General features: G+C 37.2%; 1 protein-coding gene across 1 annotated transcript; it reads right to left on the reverse strand.

Annotated features, from left to right (window-relative positions):
• Window positions 1-702: 702 nt before the first annotated feature.
• Window positions 703-21,359, reverse strand: LOC103012330 (alcohol dehydrogenase S chain). Its single transcript, XM_007184061.2, has 9 exons — window positions 21,258-21,359; window positions 18,277-18,378; window positions 12,053-12,191; window positions 10,230-10,317; window positions 9,902-10,121; window positions 7,365-7,625; window positions 4,328-4,463; window positions 3,230-3,368; window positions 703-973 (listed from the first exon to the last, which is right to left on the reverse strand). The coding sequence occupies exons 1-9, from the start codon at window positions 21,273-21,275 to the stop codon at window positions 949-951; spliced, it is 1,128 nt and encodes a 375-aa protein (XP_007184123.1). The 5' UTR covers window positions 21,276-21,359; the 3' UTR covers window positions 703-948.
• Between the last annotated feature and the right edge of the window lie 4,026 nt (window positions 21,360-25,385).

Below are 25,385 nucleotides of genomic sequence, written 5' to 3' on the forward strand. Positions count from 1 at the left end.
GAAAAGTTCTAGTTTGAAAAGATTTTTGCAAAAATGTACATCTCTATGTGTATATACATCTACTTAGAAAATCTATTGCTTTGGATGTTTGTGCCATTTCTTAGTTACCCTTTTTACACGCTGTTTCCACAACTGCTTTATTCCCATCCCTAGACTTCAAGCCAACGTATTATTTTTAATTACCTTAGGACTTATTTTCAGTCAGTTGTAATAATGAAGATCATTTAACCAATAAAGTACTTTCTTGAGTAAAAATTATAGACTTTTGGAATATGGTTCCAAGAGCAGTTCAATTTTCAGATTTACTATTCAAACCTCACATTTATCACATGTAGTATGAAACTGTAGTATAAAACACTTCCTTTCACCTTGAAAATATGTGACATTTCCCTAAGAAATTCCCTGCATTTAGAAGCTCTGGACCTTCTCCACTTGTAAATCTGAGTGTATCCTTTCGCAGGCTACATGTTTTTACTGTAGGGTTTTGCTACATTTCATAAAAAGGAAAATACAGACAGTAGAAGTACAGGTAGAAGACTTGGAGCACAATAGTCCATCACATGTATGTTGGGGAATAAGTATCATGAGGACTTTCTCAATGACTAAGGCTTCAAAGACTAAGGGTGGCAAAGATACAAAAAGTGCAAAAGGTCAAAAGAAATACCTTTCCTCAGTGGGAAAGATGACATGATTCAACATGAGTAGAATGATTAAGAAGGAGGGTTTATTGGACTCAATTACCCATGTGATGGTTCATCTAGCTCTCACTTGAATTTTAAGCATTTGCTTAAAAAATGATTTCACATTAATTTTATTTCTTTTGGAAAGCCCCCATGTGTAATTTATTGGTAGTATCTCTGAAGAATAGAATTATTGATGATGTTTGGCTGATGTTTCAGATGATGGAGGAGCCGGGAGACTGCTACAAGTGAAGGCATGTGTATAGTCTCAAAATGTCAGGACGGTACGGACACTGAAACAGAAAATAAAAGATACTAATTGTTTTAATGTTTAGATAATATACACTCTTCCATGTGAGAGTACAAGGAGCACTCGATTTGTCTCTTTGAAAAGCTATCTTTGTTTCCTGCTATTTCATTCCCATCCGTAATGCACTCAAGTCAAGTCAAGTAAAACGTCATCTCCTCTTTTCCTGTTGTGTTTTCTCCAACCAGAAGCTCTATTATATCCTGAATATGAGTGCCATTTAGGCTTCATTACGTATTAGATTTTCAAAATATAATTTTTGAGATCCCACATGCCTTGTATAATAAGGAATACAAAATAACAATGTGTAATGATATGTAATAAGTTCATGCTATTTGTCACATACTATGTAGATGCTTTTCATGTATTTTATCATTTAAACCTTTACTTAAACAACAATGCTAGGAGGCAGTTTCTAATATTATTTCCATTTTAGAGATTGTAGATACTGAGACTTGGAGAGACTTGTAACTTTCTTTAGATCACACATCTAGTGTGGGATCCTGGGATTTAAATCCAAATACAAAGTTGCACAAATTACAAGATGATAGGTAATGTGCCTAAAGGTGCTGATAATGTAATAAAGTTAAGACCATGTTGAAAGTTTAATAGAGCTTTGATAAAGAAATGTTTAAGGAGACTTAGAAGTAGAAAAAAAAAGAATTGATTTGTACTGGGTGAGACTTTATTCTTGGAAACATCAGAAATGTTACATTTTACTGGAACTAATGTCCTTTCCAAAAACCATCTTCTGATGGGTAAATACTTTAGAAAAAGGTGGTCTTTGTATTTAAAAAAAATTATATATATGTATATGTGTGTGTGTATATACATAATATATATGAAAAATGTATGTAGATAATTTAGAAAGTAAAGGACAGTATAAAGAAGAAAGTAAAGATAACCTGTAATCCCACAGCCCAGAAATAATCAGTGTTAATATTTTCTTGAATTTTGATCAACTTTTTCTAAACATATGCAAGTTTTTATTGCTCTTATTGAAAACTTGGAACCCTATTGTATATATAAGTTTGTTTTCTCTACTCTATAGCCTAAAATTACATCAGGAGAATTTCCCAATTTAATGAAATCATTTCTTTTTAAATGGCTTCATTGATTTCTAGTACATGTTTGGAATTTATTTAACTATCCCCTTAATGTTAAACTTTTGGGATGTTTCCAATTTTTGATATTATAGATAATAGATGAACATGCTTAAACATACGTACATTTGCATATCTCATAATTTCTGTAGAATATATTCTCAGAAATGGCATTGCTGGGACATGGGATCTAAGTTTTATTTTTTTGTTTTGTTTTTTAAGGTTTCTGATACAAATGACCAAACTGCTTTCTAGAAAGGATGTAATCTGGTACTGTTTGGATGCTAGTTTCTTTTCTTCCTCAATAATATTTATCAGACTAAGTGCCTAGTATGTGTTATGCGTATGGGTGCTAAACAAATATTGCTTAAAATTGAAAACCTCATGAGCAGAAGTGTGAAGTTGCAGAAAAAGCAGGGACTATGGAACAAGAAGGGGAGAGTTAGGTAAAACTGCCTATTATTAATTGTGCCCCATATATAAATGCAAATGATAAAATTCTTCTTTTTAGGTGGTTGTAAAAGTTAAATGTTAGAGGTAGAAAATGGAACTGGCTTGTTTTCCTAAGCTTTGAAGAACATGTAAGATTTAAAGATTTAAAATAGCATTATGTACCCTTCCTCTTTGCAATAATTTTTATATGTGAAAAATTCTTTGTAAATGGAAAAAAGGAATAACAATAATAACATTTTAATGAAGAAAGTAATATCTGTATAGAAAATAATGCCTATATAGCTCCACCAGCTCCCATAATGAGTTTTTGGGATGTCTTGAATGTAATTTAAATTTATAGCTATTAATAGTCAACCATTTTAGGTGGCCAGGCAGGGGCTGCAGTAACTCCATGTTATAATATGACTGTGTGTCTCATTCTTTTTCCTTGCAAAGGTGAGAGTTCTCTTGTAAAGAAGGCAGAGGGCTCTGATCATTCAGATTTGCTGTGACCAACATAATTTGGGTTCAACAAAACAGGCAATGCAAAGCATTTAACTTCTCACAACGTGATCTTAAGTGTTCTACATGCAAAGATTGAACTGGGAATGGAAAACCAAGGTACTGCATCCTTGTCTTTCTCTCATCCTTCTACCTTTTTTTCTCTGTTAGTCAAACCGCACCATAAAAAGAAACTTAAAGTCTACCTCTTTCCTGAGCGAAGCAGGTCAAATCCTTCATTTATTTTTTCAAAGGGTAAAACATGGGTTATTAATGGATCCAGTGGAAACTTCTTAGCCATAAAATCAGCCACAAGTTTGGGGACAGAATCTTTACTTTTAAAGCCTGAAAAGGAAGTGACATCAATGTTAGATTCAGCCAGATATGAGGAGAACTGGAGAGGAGACTTTCCACATAGAATTTAAATGAAAGTTTATAAAACGTCCACAGACTACTATTACTGAGGTTAAGAGAGATGGTGTGTTTCAATATCCTTTTGCAGTGGTTTGACTTTTTAAAACAATCTCCCCAAACAAACTAGAGTCCTTGGTTACTATTTCTCTCATAGAGAACTTGTAGTACAGATGGTTATTCTCAAAGTGAAGAAGAAAATTTAACAACTGTCTAAATTTGGGCAGTGAGTGCAGACATAAATTATCGCTATGGATTTCCTGGATCCTCCTAGGTATTTCAGTGCATTGTGCAGTCACAAGTATCAAAAGAGATGATGCTGAAAGATCCTTGTTAGTTTATGGGGACTCATTAAAGTCTATCTTGGGACTTTCTGTGTGCATTAGTTCCACATCTAGTTGATTTGGAACCTATAGATACAAAGGAATTTTAGTTTATTTTTAAACTACATTGCATTTTATTTTTTAAAATTAATTAATTTTGGCTGTGTTGGGTCTTTGTTGCTGCACGCGGGCTTTCTCTAGTTGCAGCGAGTGGGGGCTACTCTTCGTTGCGGTGCACAAGCTTCTCATTGTGGTGGCTTCTCTTGTTGCAGAGCATGGGCTCTAGGTGCCCAGGCTACGGTAGTTGTGGCATGTGGGCTCAGTTGTGGCTCGCAGGCTCTAGAGCACAGGCTCAGTAGTTGTGGTGCCTGGGCTTAGTTGCTCCGCGGCATGTGGGATCTTCCTGGACCAGGGATCAAACCCATGTCCTCTGCATTGGCAGGTGGATTATTAACCACTGCACCACCAGGGAAGTCCCCACATTGCATTTTAAAACCTGGCCTTGTCACTTGTAAAAAGGAAGAAATCCTGACGTTAGTAAGAATTTGGCCCTCAAGCCTAACTACGTACCACCAAAAATAGCTCCTTTCCAGGTACGTCCAGTCAACAGCAACATGGGGTTCACAGAGAGATTTTGGGCACTAGGAGGTATTCCTACAATGACGCTTACGCCATATGCTTCTTGACAGCACAACAAGGCAGCCATCTGGAATAAAATTAATATGTAGCATCATTAAAGTGGATTTTCTGGTAGTCCCAACTTATGATACACAGTATCATGTAATATGGATCTAGCTAAATTGTGAGTGTGTGGCCGGAAGAGATTATGCCTTTTTCTTCATTCCCCATTATTTCCTAAAGCCACTAGGTGTGGCTTTGGAAAATGCCCAGAAAATATTTTTGAATGAGACAATAGATGAATGAATTTGTATGTTTGTATGTACTTAAGTCTTCTTTAGAAAATAATAAAGAGGTAAATATCATTACATATATATAATCTGATTCCTCAAATAAAGGTAATGTTTATCATCACATGACCCCTGGGCAATCTGAGTTAGTTAACTCATTCTTCATTTACTTATTAAGTAGATATTTTGAACTCAGTACTTTGAACCAGGTATTTTGATGGTGAACCAGATACAAGGTCAATTACATCATCAACATTTCTCTTTCCCACTTCACAGTCTCCCTTTTTAATGGATCCCCATTTCTACCACCCATTTCTAGTGGACACTTTTTTCCTAATTTGTGTACTTTATTTTTTTTCCAGTTTTGTTGTAGTATGAATGACAAATGAAAATTGTTTATTTTTAGGTTGTACAACGTGATTTTTTAGGGTGAACAATGTGATTATTTAATATACATATGCCATGTGAAATGATTACCACAATCAAGTTGATTCACATTCATCACCTCACATAGCTACTACCTTTTTTTGTAGTGAGAACATCTGAGATCTACTCTCTTAGCAAATTTGAAGTATACAATACAGTAGTATTAACTATAATAACCATGCTGTACATGGAAGTCTCCAGAACTTACTCATAACTAAAAGTTTGTACTCTTTGACATCTACCCATCATTCCTCCCCCACTCCTCCAGACCCTGGCAACCACTGTTCTACTCAGTAGAACATGTCCATCTGTCCATCATGTCCATCATGTCCATCTATGTCCATCTGTTGTCAGTGGTTCTAAGAATTTGATTTTTTTAGTTTCCACATATAAGAGAGGTCATATAATATTTGTCTTTCTGTGTCTGCCTTATTTCACTTTGCATAATGTCCTGCAGGTTATTCCATGTTGTTGCAAATGGCAGGACTTCTTTTTTATGGCTGAATAATACTCATTCATATGAATTAATATTATATATATTATATATACATCACAATTTCTTTATCCATTCATCCATCAGTGGACATTTAGGTTGTTTCCATATCTTGGCTATTATGAATAATGCTGCAATGAACATGGGGGTGCAGATAGTGATTTCTATATTCTTTGGATATATACCCAGAAGTGGGATTGCTGGATCATATGGTAGTTCTATCTTAAATTTTTGGAGGAACCTTTATACTGCTTTTCATAATGGCTGTACCAGTTTTACATTCCCACCAACAGTGCACAAAATTCCCTTTTCTCCACACCATCTCCAACACTTGTTATTGCTTGTCTTTTGATAATAGCCACTCTAACAAGTATGAGGTAATATCTCTTTGTGGTTCTGATTTGCATTTCCCTGGTGATTAATGATGCTGAGCACCTTTCCATAGAGTTGTTGGCCTAGAATGGGCATGTTTTAAATGTGCTTTTAACTCCGGTGTGAATTTACTTTAAACTACACCTATTACTCTGGAACTTGAAAAGAAAGTCTTTCCCCTCCAGTCAGGTTTTTAAGCAGGTTTGCAGTAAGAAAGTTGTTTAGGATCCCCCCCAAAATATATAATAATCAGTCCTTTGATTTTGGAGTATGACATTTGGAAGACCAGAGAACTTTAGAACATGTGGCTATCAGATATTTAAAACAGTCCAATTCCACAAGAGAAAATGGAGGGAAACCCATAGAAAAATGGCATAAGGAGAAAGGCTAGAGCCTTGGAAGAAGTTGGATTGTATTGGAACTTCAGTCATCTATGGCATATTGTCCCAGGTCAAGGCTGCAAAGAGCTTTACTGTTTAGGTGCTGCTTCCTACTACCAACACTGCTGGGACTTACTGGAGAACCTTAAAAGGGGGCTTTTTTTTGTTGTTGGTCTCTGGGGGTTTTTTCATTAGGATTCTAGAGAATTCTGGTTAGGTGAAATGTAGCTAGGGATGTGTTCTCTGTTGCAATTGATAATTGTAATTATTTGAAAGTAATATCATGTATATTTTAAAGATGATGTAAGTGCTGCAAGATTGCAAACAGTACTGTATGTTGACGACACCAGCTGACGTTTATTAAGAGCTTGCTACTGACAGGTGGCACGTGCTAAGTATTTTACATGTTTATCTCACTTAATCCAGAAACAACACTATGAGATACGTATCACTTAAATTTTTTTGGTGGAAAAACCTGTTGACTTTTTAAAGTATTCAGTTCAACACACAGATTTGGATGCATATTATGTACCAGGCACTGTGCTGCCTGCTGTGGTAAAACAGGGCATATTTTCTGTTAATAAAATGATACGGAGCCTAAAGTTGCTCATTTTTTCTTTTGGCCAAAATATGATATCCATTAAAACCTATTAAAAACTGTCAAACCATTTTTTGTTAAGAATGTGGGGGAAAAGTCAAACTTGCCAACTTGAAAACAGAATTTATATTCTTTATATTGACTTGAGTTTGAATTTTTTTTGAACTAAAAATTAAAATAAATTTATGATGGCTCAGTAAAAAAAACCCTCTTCTGTCTCTAAAAAGGAAATAATACTTGTGACAGTTATACTTAACTGATGGAATGAGATTCCTCATAATAATAATTAAGCAATCCAGGTAACAAATAGGAGATGGAAAATAGCCATAATTTTAAAAATATTCTTTATATATAATGTTTATATTCTGCTGCATAAAAGTAGACTCTAGAATGCAGAAGCTGATATCTCAAGGCATTTCAGGGTACATACCATGGTGTCAAAACGACCAACGACTTCAAATGAAAAATCCACACCTCCACCACTCATTTCCTTCAGCACCTCCTCGATGGGTTTCTCATAGTCCCGAGGGTTGATGCACTCAGTGGCACCCACCTCTTTGGCCTTTACAAATTTGTCTTTGTTGATGTCCACTGCAATGATCCTGGCTGCTCCAGCTGCTTTACAGCCCATGATAACAGACAGGCCAACTCCTCCGAGGCCAAACACGGCACAGGTGGAGCCCTGGGTGACCTGTGTTTTCAGAAAATGCAAAAACAGATTAAGTAATGATTGTTAGAAAGAGCCTAAATTGTATAAAGTGCCATGCTTTTCCCTTGTCAGGAGCTACTCAAACTATGTCCATCTGCTGTCAAAACTTCTTTTGGCTTCAGCTGCTTCATGTTTAAAATGAAGGGGTTGAATTAGATCAGTGGTTCTCAAATTTTGCTGGACATTAGACTCACCTGGGGAGCTTTGAAAAAAATCTGAACACCCAGGTCACAGCCCATAAGCAATTTATTTATTTAGTTAGTTATTTTTTTAATTTATTTTTATTTATTTATTTATTTATTTATTTTTGGCTGTGTTGGGTCTTCGTTTCTGTGCGAGGGCTTTCTCCAGTTGCGGCAAGCGGGGGCCACTCTTCTTCGCGGTGCATGGGCCTCTCACTATCGCGGCCTCTCTTGTTGGGAGCACAGGCTCCAGACGCACAGGCTCAGTAGTTGTGGCCCACGGGCCTAGTTGCTTCGCGGCATGTGGGATCTTCCCGGACCAGGGCTTGAACCCGTGTCCCCTGCATTGGCAGGCAGATTCTCAACCACTGCACCACCAGGGACGCCCCCATAAGCAATTAAATCAGACTCTCTGCAGGTAAGACCAAGTCTCCAGGTGACTCCAATGGGAAACCCAAGCTGGGAGCCAGTGGACTGGATGATCTTTGAGCTCTAAATGCTAGTGACCCCCTCTTAAAGAGAATCTATTGACAGCCAGCTTCAGTCCATCACACATACACAAACACAATTTTGGGGAAATTAAATAATAAGTAGAAGAGAGGAGACTGAAAAAAAATAATCCAATTGAACCCTCAATAATTAACTCCTTGTTTCATTAACTTTCAGTAGTCATCAACAGTATAATGAGAGCAGAAATTAGCTGTGAATCATAGAAGAGTTATCCTCAGCTTAAAGCAAACTTAACAACAGGGGAAATTTAACAGGTAATTTTAAGATAATACTGCTTGGGAACAGTGTGCTCTGAGTGGGTCTTTATGTCTGCTTTTTAAAATACACTAATGAAGAATAATGCAATGAAAAGCTAGTCTATATTTTAATAATGGATGAAATTCATCATCACAAGTGCCCTTGGCTTCTGCTCTGTGTGTAGGTTCAGTTGGACCACCTGCTCAGATGATGCAGTTGCACAGGGGACTTAGTGCTAGGGTCACAGAAATTTGGAAAACATGTGCTCTCAATTGTTTAACTTGCCTAAGGAACTGTTTAATAAACCTAGTCTGCTATAGTTAGCCTTCAGTGTGGGTGAAATGTTCCTCCTGTCCCAAGTAAACTTTCTGTGGGGTACAACACCACTTTTTTACCTTAGAAAAACATGAGGCTTGTGATTGTGATTTAAAAGTGCTGGTAATTATGTATTATGGTTTATGATTCAGCAGGAGTTTTGAGAAAGAGGCTAGTCACAGCTGTCATATTAACCAGTCGTGAGATTTTGGGCAAATAGCTTTATGTCTCTGGACCTCAGTTTCATAAAATGAAAGGATACTACTAGATTTCCAACCTTTTGGGAAGAGGAGCCTTTAAAGAATTTTACCTTAAAATCTACCACTTCTGAAGTGTGTGTGTGTGTGTGTGTGTGTGTGTGTGTGTGTATTCGTGGCAGGGGTGGAGGTATAGCAATGGAATAAATGCTTCATGCATCATTGAAGCTTCATTGCTTTCCTCATAGATATCCACAGAGTGGGTATGTTGGCGACCCTCAGTTTGGAAGTATATCGGGATATCAGGTAAGGCTTTGAAATCTACTGTTGATCCTAATTCTGGGAGTAGAAGATCCATGGACTAGATACTCCTCAAAGGCAACCCCTTCATTTCATTTACTTTTCCTGACTCAGAACTTAGTGGAAACTGCTGTGTATGGCTCATGTTGGTGCTAACTACAAAATGAATGACAAAATGAGCTCCCAGCTCTAAAATTTAGTAATCCCATAAAAAAACACATGCAGAAGAATAATTATTGAAAACATCTTTACTTTCTCTTAGTTAATTATCAACAGCTTTTCATTTGTGATTAACATAAATTTTCTAGGATGTGCTCTCAATTCCTTCTGAGGGCATTTTCTACTTATAATCAACACCCTCAATTCTATGGAGCATGTCAATGTTATTATGGTGGTGGGGGGAGAAGCTACCAGTAAATCTGTGTAGAATGATCTCTGATTCCTGTGAGAAACTGCTCTCCTTTTAGCTCCTGACAGTCTGAGTGTAGCTGGTTTTATCACCCATTGTAATTCCTACCTTGGCAACTTTGACTGCAGACCCATAACCAGTAGAAAATGCACAGCCAATGAGACAGACTTTTTCCAGCGGTGAGTCTGCATCAATCTTGGCCACTGACATCTCATCCACCACTGTGTACTGGGTGAAGGTGCTGGTGCCGATGAAGTGGTAGATGGGCTTCCCTCTGCAGGTGAACCTGCTGGTACCATCCATAAGGGTCCCCCGAGGCTTGGTCATACTGGTCAGTGCAACACACAGGTACATAAGGAGTATGTACAGGTACTAGACAGGAGTATAACTGATGTGCAAATTCCTTGGCTGCATAAGGAGAGTATCAGAAACTTACGTGTTTTTCAGGCAGAAATTGCCTTCCGGGTGTTTACAAAGACTGCACTTTCCACACTGGGGAACAAAGAGTGGGATGACTTTATCACCTGGGGAAGGGGTAAAACAAATTCTTCTTAAATTTCTACCCAGGAATTAATAGAGCTAGAGCTTAAAGCTTACATATATGTATTAGAGGCACTTGACTTTGAAAAGTCTCCAAGAATAGGGTCCAGTCAGCACTATGTCTCGGTCATTGCCTGCCAGCATCGTTACCAGTTTGGGTTTATATATGCCTGAAGATGCCCAAAGAAAATGCAAATGTGGAAAACAACATGGAGTTTTAGAAGTGGTTCCACTGTGTTGATAGTTATCTTTTATTGTGTGCCCTTTCTCTTGAGGATTTTATATGTATCATCTCATTTAATCCTTAATAATTAAAACAAATATTCTCACTGTAAGTGTAAATATAAATTTAAGTTGTGAGCAGGCTGCCATAGTTCCACTAGATGATCCAGTATTTTGTAATAGTTTGGGGTACAATAACAGTGAGAATCTCAACAACTATTTCTTGGCTTTTCAAAGTGATTATGCTTATCTCTACTATGAAATGAGTCCTTTTTTAAAAAAAAATCCTTTTTAAGGAAAACAAACAAAAATAGGACACATAAGAACTTAAGAAATGCCTTTGAAAACCTCAACCCTCAATATTAAGTTAGACACTTTCTTTTAGGATAAGAACTGACTTTCCAATGTTTGTAGCTGATAATTTGTGGATAGTTCATTTTTACTGCTATGGTGGAGGGAGCAGGGGTGAAAAGTAGGGGTGTCATTTATTATTAATAGATTTCTAACTAAAGGAAATACTGAGAGCTGAAACTCAAACCAGACAACTTATTTTATTATGTTCTGTTCACAGGTCAATTAAGTATTTGGTAAGCAGGGAGGTCAAATCTACTGGCTAAAGTGATTTTTTAGAATTAAAAATATTTATTTTTAATCATCTATACTACTTATCCGAAAGACTCAGAAAGATAACATTTAATAGATAAACTTTATATGAGATGATAGCATGGAAATTTTCTGTTTATTCATAGTTTACCTCTAAAAATATTTATCTGTGTTAATACACAATAATATTAGGATAAAATAAATATTAAAGAAAAATAGTACTTGGTAACCAGTCACATTTAATCATGGTTAAAGGTAATAAAACAGATATTGTTTATGGCAGGATGCCTTCTGCTAGTTCTCTTTCATTTCCTGCCAGCCAGTCTGTTTTGTTCATTCCGTGTTCAGGAAAGACGGCCATATTGGAAGGGGAAATCAGTGAGTGGGCTTCACTTGCCACCTGAGAAGAGATCGTGTTGATTCAGTCATGGCCTCACAATCCCCATTGCGTGAAGTCAGCACGGAACAGGTTCCATACACTGATCTAGAGGCTCAGGACACAGGCATGTTTTTTCCCTTGTCTCATTTGTAGTTTTCTTTGGACCTGATAGAAGACACTGCTTAGCAACACTAAAATGGGAATTAACTCATTATGAACTCCACCCTGTCAGGCACTGGGTCTTTTTTGATCCTCATGTATTCCCAGGATCTAACATGGTGGCTGACATCTAGTAGGTCCTCAAGAAATACTTGCTGAAGGAGAGAATACAGGAGTGCATGGATGCATACATGCCTGAGACAGGCAGGGAGGGAGGAAAGGAAGAGACCTCCAGTCAAGTCCTAGCTCAGCCTTGAGCAAGTTCTTTCATCTCTTATTACTTCAGTGTCATCATCCAGGCTGGATCATCTTGGAGTCCTGAACCAAAGCACATTCCCCAACTGTGAATTCTGTACCTGGTTTTACTGTAGTCACCCCTTCTCCAATGCTCTCCACAATGCCAGCTGCCTCATGGCCTATGATCGCAGGAAGAGGTGTGAACAAAGATCCATTAATCGCATGGTCATCTGAGCGACAGACTCCTGTGGCCACCATCTACAGGGTAAAGGGAGGATGATTACATTCAGAAAAGATTATGACCCTCACTCAGATGGACTTAACATACCCAGTTTCCTGAATTTGCGCTAAAGAGTTTTCACGGGTTTTACTGATAATTCCTACTCTTCCCAAATACAGATTCAATTTATACCCAAGATTATTCAGCCTAAAACCCTCCTCTACTTTCCTTTCATGCATTAAACAATTTGGAATAATTGGTGAAATAATTGTTTCTGAAATATTTAAGTCATATAATATACAAGGAGGCCATTGTTTGTATAGAAGTAGGAAATGCAGATTAGCACCAAGAAAATAGTTACTTAAATGCTACCATATAATGCTAATTGATTTAAAATCCGGATATATATTCCTTTGCACTTATTTTTCTGTATTAACACATAAATTCTTTTTTATTTTACTAGATTTATACTGTATATACTCTTCGGTCTCTCTTTTTTTTAATCAGTCAATTTTATACACATCAGTGTATACATGTCAATCCCAATCGCCCAATTCAGCACACCACCATCCCCACCCCACTGCGGTTTTCCCCCCTTGGTGTCCATACGTTTGTTCTCTACATCTGTGTCTCAACTTCTGCCCTGCAAACCGGTTCATCTGTTCCATTTTTCTAGGTTCCACATACATACGTTAATATACGATATTTGTTTTTCTCTTTCTGACTTACTTCACTCTGTATGACAGTCTCTAGATCCATCCACGTTTCAACAAATGACTCAATTTCGTTCCTTTTTATGGCTGAGTAATATTCCATTGTATATATGTACCACAACTTCTTTATCCATTCGTCTGTTGATGGGCATTTAGGATGCTTCCATGGCCTGGCTATTGTAAATAGTGCTGCAATGAACATTGGGGTGCATGTGTCTTTTTGAATTATGGTTTTCTCTGTGTATATGCCCAGTAGTGGGATTGCTGGATCATATGGTAATTCTATTTTTACTTTTCTAAGGACCCTCCATATTGTTCTCCATAGTGGCTGTATCCATTTACATTCCCACCAACAGTGCAAGAGGGTTCCCTTTTCTCCACACTCTCTCCAGCATTTGTTGTTTGTAGATTTTCTGATGATGCCCATTCTAACTGGTGTGAGGTTGTAGTTTTGATTTGCATTTCTCTAATAATTAGTGATGTTGAGCATCTTTTCATGTGCTTCTTGGCCATCTGTATATCTTCTTTGGAGAAATGTCTATTTAGGTCTTCTGCCCATTTTTGGATTGGGTTGTTTGTTTCTTTAATATTGAGCTGAATGAGCTGTTCATATATTTTGGAGATTAATCCTTTGTCCGTTGATTCGTTTGCAAATCTTTTCTCCCATTCTGAGGGTTGCCTTTTCATCTTGTTTATAGTTTCCTTTGCTGTGCAAAAGCTTTGACGTTTCATTAGGTCCCATTTATTTATTTTTGTTTTTATTTCCATTATTCTAGGAGGTGGATCAAAAAATACCTTGCTGTGATTTATGTCAACGAGTGTTCTTCCTATGTTTTCCTCTAAGAGTTTTATAGTGTCCGGTCTTACATTTAGGTCTCGAATCCATTTTGAGTTTATTTTTGTGTATGGTGTTAGGGAGTATTCTAATTTCATTCTTTTACATGTAGCTGTCCAGTTTTCCCAGCACCACTTACTGAAGAGACTGTCTTTTCTCCATTGTATATCTTTGCCTCCTTTGTCATAGATTAATTGACCATAGGTGCGTGGGTTTATCTCTGGGCTTTCTATCTTGTTCCATTGATCTATGTTTCTGTTTTTGTGCCAGTACCATATTGTCTTGATTACTGTAGCTTTTTAGTATAGTCTGAAGTCAGGGAGTCTGATTCCTCCAGCTCCGTTTTTTTCCCTCTAGACTGCTTTGGCTATTCGGGGTCTTTTGTGTCTCGATACAAATTTTAAGATGATTTGTTCTAGTTCCGTAAAAAATGCCATTGGTACTTTGATAGGGATTGCATTGAATCTGTAGATTGCTTTGGGTAGTATAGTCATTTTCACAATATTGATTCTTCCAGTCCAAGAACATGGTATATCTCTCCATCTGTTGGTATCATCTTTAATTTCTTTCATCAGTGTGTTATAGTTTTCTGCATACAGGTCTTTTGTCTCCCTAGGTAGGTTTATTCCTAGGTATTTTATTCTTTTTGTTGCAATGGTAAATGGGAGTGTTTCCATAATTTCTCTTTCAGATTTTTCATCATTAGTGTATAGGAATGCAAGAGATTTCTGTGCATTAATTTTGTATCTGCAACTTTACCAAATTCATTGATTAGCTCTAGTAGTTTTCTGGTGGCATTTTGAGGATTCTCTATGTATAGTATCATGTCATCTGCAAACTGTGACAGCTTTACTTCTTCTTTTCTGATTTGGATTCCTTTTATTTCTTTTTCTTCTCTGATTGCCGTGGCTAGGACTTCCAAAACTATGTTGAATAATAGTGGTGAGAGTGGACAACCTTGTCTTGTTCGTGATCTTAGAGGAAATGCTTTCAGTTTTTCACCATTGAGAATGATGTTTGCTGTGGGTTTGTCATATATGGCCTTTAGTATGTTGAGGTAGGTTCCCTGTATGCCCACTTTCTGGAAAGTTTTGATCATAAATGGGTGTTGAATTTTGTCAAAAGCTTTTTCTGCATCTATTGAGATGATCATCTGGTTTTTATTCTTCAATTTGTTAATATGGTGTATCACATTGATTGATTTGCATATATTGAAGAATCCTTGCATCCCTGGGATATATCCCACTTGATGGTGGTATATGATCCTTTTAATGTGTTGTTGGATTCTGTTTGCGAGTATTTTGTTGAGGATTTTTGCAACTATATTCATCAGTGGTATTGGTCTGTAATTTTCTTTTTTTGTAGTATCTTTGTCTGGTTTTGGTATCAGGGTGATGGTGGCCTCATAGAATGAGTTTGGGAGTGTTCCTTCCTCTGCAATTTTTGGAAGAGTTGAGAATGATGGGTGTTAGCTCTTCTCTAAATGTTTGATAGAATTCACCTGTGAAGCCATCTGGTCCTGGACTTTTGTTTGTTGGAAGATTTTTAATCACAGTTTCAATTTCATTACTTGTGATTGGTCTGTTCATATTTTCTGTTGCTTCCTGGTTCAGTCTTGGAAGGTTATACCTTTCTAAGAATTTGTCCATTTCTTCCAGGTTGTCCATTTTATTGTCATAGAGTTGCTTGTAGTAGTTTCTTAGGATGCTTTGTATTTCTGCGGTGTCTGTTGTAACTTCTCCTTTTTCATTTCTAATTTTATTGATTTGAGTCCTCTCCCTCTTTTTCTTGCAGAATCTGGCTAATGGCTTATCAATTCTGTTTATCTTCTCAAAGAACCAGCTTTTAGTTTTATTGGTCTCTGTTATTGTTTTCTTTGTTTCTATTTTATTTATTTTCGCTCTGATCTTTATGATTTCTTTCCTTCTGCTAACTTTGGGTTTTGTTTGTTCTTCTTTCTCTAGTTCCTTTAGGTGTAAGGTTAGATTGTTTACTTGAGATTTTTCTTGTTTCTTTAGGTAGGCTTGTATAGCTATAAACTTCCCTCTTAGAACTGCTTTTGCTGCATCCCATAGGTTTTGGATCGTCGTGTTTTCATTGTCATTTGTCTCTAGGTATTTTTTGATTTCCTCTTTGATTTCTTCAGTGATCTCTTGGTTATTTAGTAACGTATTGTTTAGCCTCCATGTGTTTGTGTTTTTTATGTTATTTTCCCTGTAATTCATTTCTAATCTCATAGCATTGTGGTCAGAAAAGATGCTTGATATGATTTCAATTTTCTTAAATTTACTGAGGCTTGATTTGTGACCCAAGATGTGATCTATCCTAGAGAATGTTCCATGCGCACTTGAGAAGAAAGTGTAATCTGCTGGTTTTGGATGGAATGTCCTATAAATATCAAATAAGTCTATCTGGTCTATTGTGTCATTTAAAGCTTCGGTTTCCTTATTTATTTTCATTTTGGATGATCTGTCCATTGGTGTAAGTGAGGTGTTAAAATCCCCCACTATTATTGTGTTACTGTCAATTTCCTCTTTTATAGCTGTTAGCAGTTGCCTTATGTATTGAGGTGCTCCTATGTTGGGTGCATATATATTTATAATTGTTATATCTTCTTCTTGGATTGATCCCTTGATCATTATGTAGTGTCCTTCCTTGTCTCTTGTAACATTCTTTATTTTAAAGTCTATTTTATCTGATATGAGTATAGCTACTCCAGCTTTCTTTTGATTTCCATTTGCATGGAATATCTTTTTCCATCCCCTCACTTTCAGTCTGTATGTGTCCCTAGGTCTGAAGTGGGTCTCTTGTAGACAGCATATATATGGGTCTTGTTTTTGTATCCATTCTGCAAGCCTGTGTCTTTTGGTTGGAGCATTTAATCCATTCACGTTTAAGGTAATTATCGATATGTATGTTCCTGTGACTGTTTTCTTAATTGTTTTGGGTTTGTTTTTGTAGGTCCTTTTCTTCTCTTGTGTCTCCCACTTAGAGAAGTTCCTTTAGCATTTGTTGTAGAGCTGGTTTGGTGGTGCTGAGTTCTCTTAGCTTTTGCTTGTCTGTAAAGCTTTTTTTTTTTTTTTCCAAAATTCTTTTTTTTTAATTTTATTTATTTATTTATTTACTTATGGCTGTGTTGGGTCTTCGTTTCGTGCGAGGGCTTTCTCTAGTTGTGGCAAGCGGGGGCCACTCTTCATCGCGGTGCGCGGGCCTCTCAGTATCGCGGCCTCTCTTGTTGCGGAGCACAGGCTCCAGACGCGCAGGCTCAGTAATTGTGGCTCACGGGCCTAGTTGCTCCGCGGCATGTGGTATCTTCCCAGACCAGGGCTCAAACCCACGTCCCCTGCATTGGCAGGCAGATTCTCAATCACTGCGCCACCAGGGAAGCCCTGTAAAGCTTTTGATTTCTCCATCAAATCTAAATGAGATCCTTGCCGGGTAGAGTAATCTTGGTTGTAGGTTCTTCCCTTTCATCACTTTAAGTATATCATGCCACTCCCTTCTGGCTTGTAGAGTTTCTGCCGAGAAATCAGCTGTTAACCTTATGGGAGTTCCCTTGTATGTTATTTGTTGTTTTTCCCTTGCTGCTTTCAATAATTTTTCTTTGTCTTTAATTTTTGCCAATTTGATTACTATGTGTCTCAGCGTGTTTCTCCTTGGGTTTATCCTGTATGGGACTCTCTGAGCTTCCTGGACTTGGGTGGCTATTTCCTTTCCCATGTTAGGGAAGTTTTCGACTGCAGTCTCTTCAAATATTTTCTCTGGTCCTTTCTCTCTCTTTTCTCCTTCTGGGACCCCTCTAATGCGAATGTTGTTGCGTTTAATGTTGTCCCAGAGGTCTCTTAGGCTGTCTTCATTTCTTTTCATTCTTTTTTCTTTATTCTGTTCTGCAGCAGTGAATTCCACCATTCTGTCTTCCAGGTCACTTATCCGTTCTTCTGCCTCAGTTATTCTACTGTTGATTCCTTCTAGTGTAGTTTTCATTTCAGTTATTGAATTGGTCATCTCTGTTTGTTTGTTCTTTAATTCTTCTAGGTCTTTGTTAAACATTTCTTGCATCTTCTCGATCTTTGCCTCCATTCTTATTCCGAGGTCCTGGATCATCTTCACTATCAATATTCTGAATTCTTTTTCTGGAAGGTTGCCTATCTTCACTTCATTTAGTTGTTTTTCTGGGGTTTTATCTTGTTCCTTCATCTGGTATATAGCCCTCTGCCTTTTCGTCTTGTGTATCTTTCTGTGAATGTGGTTTTTCTTCCACAGGCTGCAGGATGTAGTTTTTCTTGCTTCTGCTCTCTGCCCTCTGGTGGTTGAGGCTATCTAAGAGGCTTGATGGGAGGCTCTGGTGGTGGGTAGAGCTGACTGTTGCTGTGGTGGTCAGAGCTCAGTAAAACTCTTTGGTCTCTTTTTAAAAAGTTTAACAATTTATACTTACAACTTTCCTTGGCTATGAATGTAATTCCACTGTCTGGATAACCACATGAAAAATGCCTCTTAATGGATTTTGGTAATTTTCATTGTTACTCTCTGAAATTTTTAAACCTAAGATTAAATAGAAATGGAAGAAAGTTTTACCTTAATACGAACTTCATTGGCCTTAGGGGGTGCAACCTCCACCTCCTCAATGGAAAATGGTTTTTTGAGCTCCCATAGCACAGCTGCTTTGCATTTTATTACCTGAAAATTGAACAGAAAGATGATACCAGTTTTTCCCCACCCTTGAAGTCAGGGGTTGTGTCTTTTACCTTTTTACGTGCAACATCTAGCCCCATGTCTGGAACCTAACATTGTTACACAGAAATGAAAACCTTTGATTTGCCAAAAGAATAATAGTACCTCTTTATAAAAATGTGTAAAGCAATACCACAAGGAAAGAGAAACAGAATTAACTATAGTGAGACATTGAGATAAAATGGAATATATTCTTTTATGAAGAAAGAACATCATGGGTTTTTTTTTCTCTAAGGATTGTTTATTGCTTCTATTTCCTAATGTGGTCCTGAAATTGGTTGTTTACCCAAAACTATTGGCTCGTATGTGAAGTTCTAAATCACTATCACTTTGCTGACAGATTCAGTGTCTGTTCACATTATACTGATTTCTCCCTTGCTCAGTTCTGCACTTAAGCCAAAATGATCTGACTTTATGATTCCAATTATGGACTTGCCTCCCTGCCTAGGGTTTCTCTCTCTCTATTTGCCTGTTCCTTTGATTTTCTCTCTACACTTGTTCTATGTGCTATTTGTTTGCATCGCTTATTTGAAAGTTAGCTTTGGCAGCTGTTTTGTTATATAATTTGTGTATAGGGATTTCTTCCAGATTACACTTGAGCCCAAAATTGTAGAGGTTAAAACGCTACACACTCACAACACACGCATGTATTTAAAAATGGGACAACTGTGTATTTGACTTTCTAGCTAGCATAGCTTACTTACAGGTGTTCTTACAAATAAAAGTTGAACACATTTTTAGTACTTGGGAATGTAGTATAAGACTTGTGTTCTTTTTTGCAAAGCTTGTATAGTTGACGGTGTTTTCTAGAGAGAATTAACATATTGAAAATATGATAAAAATTCAATTGAAATTTATCTGATAATTTATTTTCATTATTTGTATGCGAAATCCTTCTACTTTGCAAAGTGTTTGTCATGGTCAATTCCACAATAAATATAAGAGTACTTGGAAATAATACACTAATGGTAGATAGGTGTTGATTATTGGGTGCCAATGATGTAGCAGGCACAAGTGGCTGTGCTGGGTGAGTTATTGATACATGTTTGACTTTTAAACTTCACAGGGCAGTATTATTGAATTATTAGTCTTATTTTACAGATGAAGAGATTGAGGCTCAACTGACTTAGTAATTGACTAAGCACTTTTCCCAGAATCACATAGCTGGGTGTCCAAAGAATTAACATCATTTTATCTTTTCACTACTTGATGGTAGTAAAAGATTAACAAAAGATTAGAGGTTAGATAGCAATAACAACAGTAATAGCAGTGACTAATATTTATTAATTATTTCTATGTGCCAGGCACTATTTTCAATGCTTTCCAGTATGAAAAAATTTAATACGAATTTATTAAATTCTCACAACCACCTTATGAAAGTAGGTATTATTATTGTTGCCATTTAGCATTTGAAGAACATACAGTGCAGAAAGGGTAAACATAAATGAAGTGTTATCATATAGCTAAAATGTATTGATGTTGCACCTGAGGAGTGAGGATTGATTGCCTATAATTTATAATTATCATTAATACATTTGGTTTACCCTTTTGATCTCTGTGAACTCTTTCAAGCTGAGTTTTGGAAAATTTAATTTTTCTTTTTCTTTACTATTCTTCATTTGAAATGTAATATGCCACTGTAAATGCTAATCAGTTATGGATAAAAATAAAATTAGAATAAGAAAACTGACAATTGGTTACCCATACGATTTCCAACCAATCTCATTGATATAGGCCTTCTGTGTGTCACACACACAGAAAATGTGTGTAGAAACCTCAGAATCTTTCAGTTGAGTCATTATAGCAAGATATTATATTGTGCAATCAACTCTTAACACAGCAAACCTACTGGAAACAGTTACACAGGCTTTTGCCGTGAAGAAGTTAAACAACATGAATTGATTGTACTGAATAACCACATGTATTTCTCTGCACCTGTAAGCACATTGAACAAATAAACATGAATCTATGGAAGACTTAGAACCAAATATCTCTGTTCCCAGTGCTAATAAGTGGTTCAAACTGTATCAGTATTAACTTTGTTTTTTTTAAATCACATTGACTTTACATGAAGAAGATGTCTTTCTATAGCAGTGGTCCCCAACATTTTGGCACCAGGGACTGGTTTCGCGGAAGAAAATGTTTCCACGGACCGGGGGGTGGGGGAAGGGGGATGGTTTAGGGAGTAATTCGAGCGATGGGGAGCAGCAGATGAAGCTTCACTCGCTGGCCTGCCTTTCACCTCCTGCTGTGAGGCCAGGTTTCTAAGCAGCCCAGGGGTTGGGTACAACTGTTCTATAGGATTTCTATGGAAATTTCCTGAATTGTGCCATAATAGGACCCTTTTAAATCATAATTTGCATGTTGATGTTGGTTTGTTTAGTCTTGATGGTTCTAATGCTTTGAGATCAATAAAAGTTTTGTCACACTTTACTGTATTCATAAAAAGAATATGATTATAAAGAATAACATTCATATTATGGTATCTTAACATAAAGATAACTTCTTGATAAAAACATTTCATTTCTAACTTTAGATTTGAAAATTACTCATGATTGGACGTACTACTTCACATTTATTTAATATATGAAATATAGACTGTAGTAGATATAATGCTATACATTTTGTTAAAGATATTAGGTATTACCCATCTCAGTTGTAGTTTAATATACCTTGTACATTGAAGCATATATTCTGTGTTGTATTTCAGTATATATTATTTCTAATTTTTATATGAATTTTAAGTTATTCATTAAATACTGTATCTCTTTGTGTATTATATTAATTAGAATATAATTCCAAAAGTAAAAGAAAAATTGCCTTACTTTTCCTGCTGTACTCATGTTTCTGCTTTCTCTGCAGGCCAGGAGACGTGAATTCTTACAGACTCTTCCCTGCTTAAGTATGTACAACAGATATATTGCACAGATTATTGTTTGCTTGGATAATGCCCAATTCTACACATGTGATCCGGGAACTTTAAGTCCCGCCCATAAGCTTATCTTTGACCAAGTCAAATCAGGAAGAACAGGGCACTCAAACACTGACTGTTTGCAATATGCTGATTTCAGATAACAAATTGATTTCGTCAGGTTAAATATTTCCCTAGATATATCTTTTTCCTGGATTACGTATTTCTCCTCTCTCAATTCCACACAGGATGTTCAGAGTTCTGTTTTCCCTTTGTGTGAACTAAGCTCCAACTTCTAATCCACATAATACAGTTAGCAAGGAGGAGGAGTAAGAAAGCAGCACAAATACCTTTGGACGGAGAGAGTCACAAGCCTAAGGAATGTGTTTGCTTCAGCACTTTCCTCCTCTTCACAGCAGAGAAGTCAGACACCAGTCAGTGACAGCAAAGGTGCTCACTGTTTCTGGCATTTCTGCTCCACTCAATACCAATTAGTACTGGCTGGGAACTTCCCTGTTCCAGACACTCAGCTGGGTACTGTGGGGTGACAATGATGGATAAGAGATGGCCTCTACCCGTGCCAGGAAGCATTATGAGGCAGTGGTTATAGCATGACCTTGGATTTGAGCAGACCCTGTCCTTACTAGCTGTGTGAACTTGGTCTTGTTATTTAACTGTCCTTGGCCTTAGTTTCCTTATCTGTAAAATGAGGATGAATAGTAGTGCCACCTGAAAAGGTTGTTTGATGGTCAAATGAGTTAATCCTTTTAAAGCACTTAGGGTGCCTGACACACAGGACAGCCTTTAATAAGTGTTAGCTACAATGATCATCCATAAAAGTAAACTCACAATCTATGGGGGAAAAAGACACAGGCAACCAAGTCAGACCATCTGTGTTGTTCTATATCAGAGGGAGGGCATTCTGACTGAAGGACTCAGAGGCAGCTTTGTAGAGAGAAGACATTTAAGTTAGAAACTAAATAATGATCACTTTGGCAATTAGTCAAGAAAACTCCTGTGCATTTCCATTGTCCTTTGTTCAGTGCAGTGAGTATGAGAAAGAGTTTGATTTTTAATAAATCTCAAGTCTTTTACCAGCACTTGGAGGACATAGTACGTTCAACTACTTAATTAGATTTAGTCTGTCAACATGTATATGTTAACCAAAAGGGTATGTTTCTCTGGAATTGTCAAGGGAACAACACTATTGTCTGTTTCCAACTTTACTTATGCAGGTGTAGAAAACCATACTAGGGTTGCACTACATCCACCAAGAGGAGAAGCAAGAAAGGTCTTCAATCTCACTGTGGTCTTATAATCATTGAGTAGGCACCACTTCTAAGGAATGGCCACCACCCTGCTCTCACCACCTTAATTTGTGGAGGAGAGCAGTGCAAAGAAAGGGAGTCTGACCACTTTTCAGAGATTCTGGATGGTATCAAGGGGCTGATATATCCTAACCAATTTGAAAGACTCATGGGATTCATGTGTTTATAGGATAATGGAAAGATAGGGTATCGGGAATAATGTAAATTCTTAATAAATTGGTGGTTTATTTATGAGATATAAGTTTACAGGAAGCTAATGGCCACCATTAATTGAGCACCTACTATGTTTCCAGAACTCTACTGGGAGTTTTTCCTACATTCTCATATACAATCCTCAGAGCAATCCTACAAGGAAGATACCATTATTATTCCCATTTTACAGATGAGATAATAGAAGCTCAGAAATTATACATCACTAAATACCCTATCCAAGTCAGAAATATTGGCTTCAAGAACATCAAGATACTCAGGCTGATGTTAATAAGAGTGTTAGGGTATGAATATAATAGGCAATCACATAAGCATCAAAGGACAAGAAGTGAATGGTATGCCCTGAAAAAGTGAAATATCAGGGCTAACTGGCTATTTCATATCTTTGATTCCCTCTCCCTCTCTTTCTCTCTCTCTCTTTCTCTTTCTCTCTCGGAACATAGCTTGGCCGTAAGTCTTCTATCTTTTAACTAAAGTCTCTGTGTCAAGCAGTTGGGTCAGGTGTTGTCTTAGTCTGTCTGGGCTGCTATAACAAAAATATCATAGACTGGGTAGTTTAAACAATAAACATTTATTTCTCATAGTTCTGGAGGCTGGGTCAAGGTGCTGGCAGATTCTGTGTCTGGTGAGAGCTTACTTCCTGTTCATAGATGGCCATCTTTTCACTGTGTCCTTACATGGTGGAAGGAGCAAGGGAGCACGCTAGGGCCTCTTTTATAAGGGCACTAATCTCACTCATGAGGGCTCCACCCTCATGACCTAGTCACCTCCCGAAGGCCCCACCTCCAAATACCAGCTATTGAGGATTAGGTTCAAACATATGAATTTTGGGGAACGCAAACATCAGTCTGTATCAGGTGTCCAGCCATGAAATAGTCAGTTAAAAACAGATGGTTGAGTTTATGCAGCTGTAGAGAGCTACACCATCTCAAATGGTATCATGAAGCTGGAAAGTGGCAGTGGAAGAATCCTAAACGAGGTCTGCCCAATTCAGAAGCCCATATTTTTCCCACTACTTTATAAAAAGAAGGCAGGGCAGAACAGGGTTTGAATAAGACATTCAGCTATCTATCCACAACAGTGGGCCCCACATTTTATAAGGCCTGAGAAAGAACTCTTTAACTAGCAAGGAGATTAGAAACCATCCAATCCAAATTCTTTATTTTATAGGCCAAATGACTTGGCAAAACAATGTGGTTAATATTTACTTAAAAGATATTTGGAAAGGAAAAAGATGTAACTCTTCTCATGGGTGCATAAGTAATCTAATAGCTTTCAAATATTGTGGGGTTTGGGCAGGGTAAAGAGGGAGGTTAGCAACAGCCAAACATTTAAGTTGCTATGGCAATATGTTTAAACTGCCCAAATCCAATACTACAAATCAAGTATTGGACTTCCCTGGTGGCGCAGTGGTTAAGAATCCGCCTGCCAATGCAGGGGACATGGGTTTGAGCCCTGGTCTGGGAAGATCCCACATGCCATGGAGCAACTAAGCCCATGCACCACAACTGCTGAGCCTGCACTCTAGAGCCTGAGCCACAGCTACTGAATACGCGTGCCACAACTACTGAAGCCCACACACCTAGAGCCCATGCTCTACAACAAGAGAAGCCACTGCAATGAGAAGCCCTCACACTGCAACGAAGAGTAGCCCCCGCTCGCCGCAACCAGAGAAAGCCCGTGCACAGCAACAAAGACCCAATGCAGCCAAAAATAAAATATAAAATAATTAATTTAAAAAAAATCAAGTATTTACTTAACATTTTACTTTGACATTGAAGCCTAAGTTTTTGAGGGAGTTAAAGTTATCTCCTTTTCCCCCAAGTTAGAAAATATTTTGGCAACTTTGACCCCTGATCCTGACCTAAAGAGCATGTATAGAATGTTTAAAATATTTGTAGATCTCCTTGTGAAAGGTCTTAGGAAATAATCTCGGAGAAGTGTTAAGACAAAGCCATGCAGATTTTCTTGACAGTTTTCTCTGAGTTCCAAGTTCGAATTAATCTGAATGCGTAGCAGATGTTTTAGTGAAATATTATGGATCAATATGCTGAAGTGCTACGCAAATGATAATTTTTGAAATGATGCAGAAACAAATATTATGTAATGATTTTTTAAAAATTGAAGTATAGTTGATTTACAATGTTGTTTTAGTTTCAGATATACAGCAAATTGACTCAATTATACATATCTATCTATCTACCTATCTACCTCTCTATCTACCTCTCTATCTATCTATCTCTATCTATCTTTTCTTTTTCAGATTCTTTTCCCTTATAGGCTATTACAAAATATTGAGTATAGTTCCCTGTGCTCTACAATAAGTCCTTGTTGGTTATCTATTTTATATATAGTAGTGTGTATATGTTAATCCCAAACTCCTAATTTATCTCTCCCCACTTTCCCATTTGGTAACCATAAGCTTGTTTTCTGTGTCTGTGTCTATTTCTGTTTTGTAAATAAGTTCATCTGTATCATTTTTTTAGATTCCACATATAAGCGAT

The sequence above is a fragment of the Balaenoptera acutorostrata genome, chromosome 5 (genome assembly GCF_949987535.1).
Source record: "Balaenoptera acutorostrata chromosome 5, mBalAcu1.1, whole genome shotgun sequence".
NCBI lineage: Eukaryota > Metazoa > Chordata > Mammalia > Artiodactyla > Balaenopteridae > Balaenoptera > Balaenoptera acutorostrata.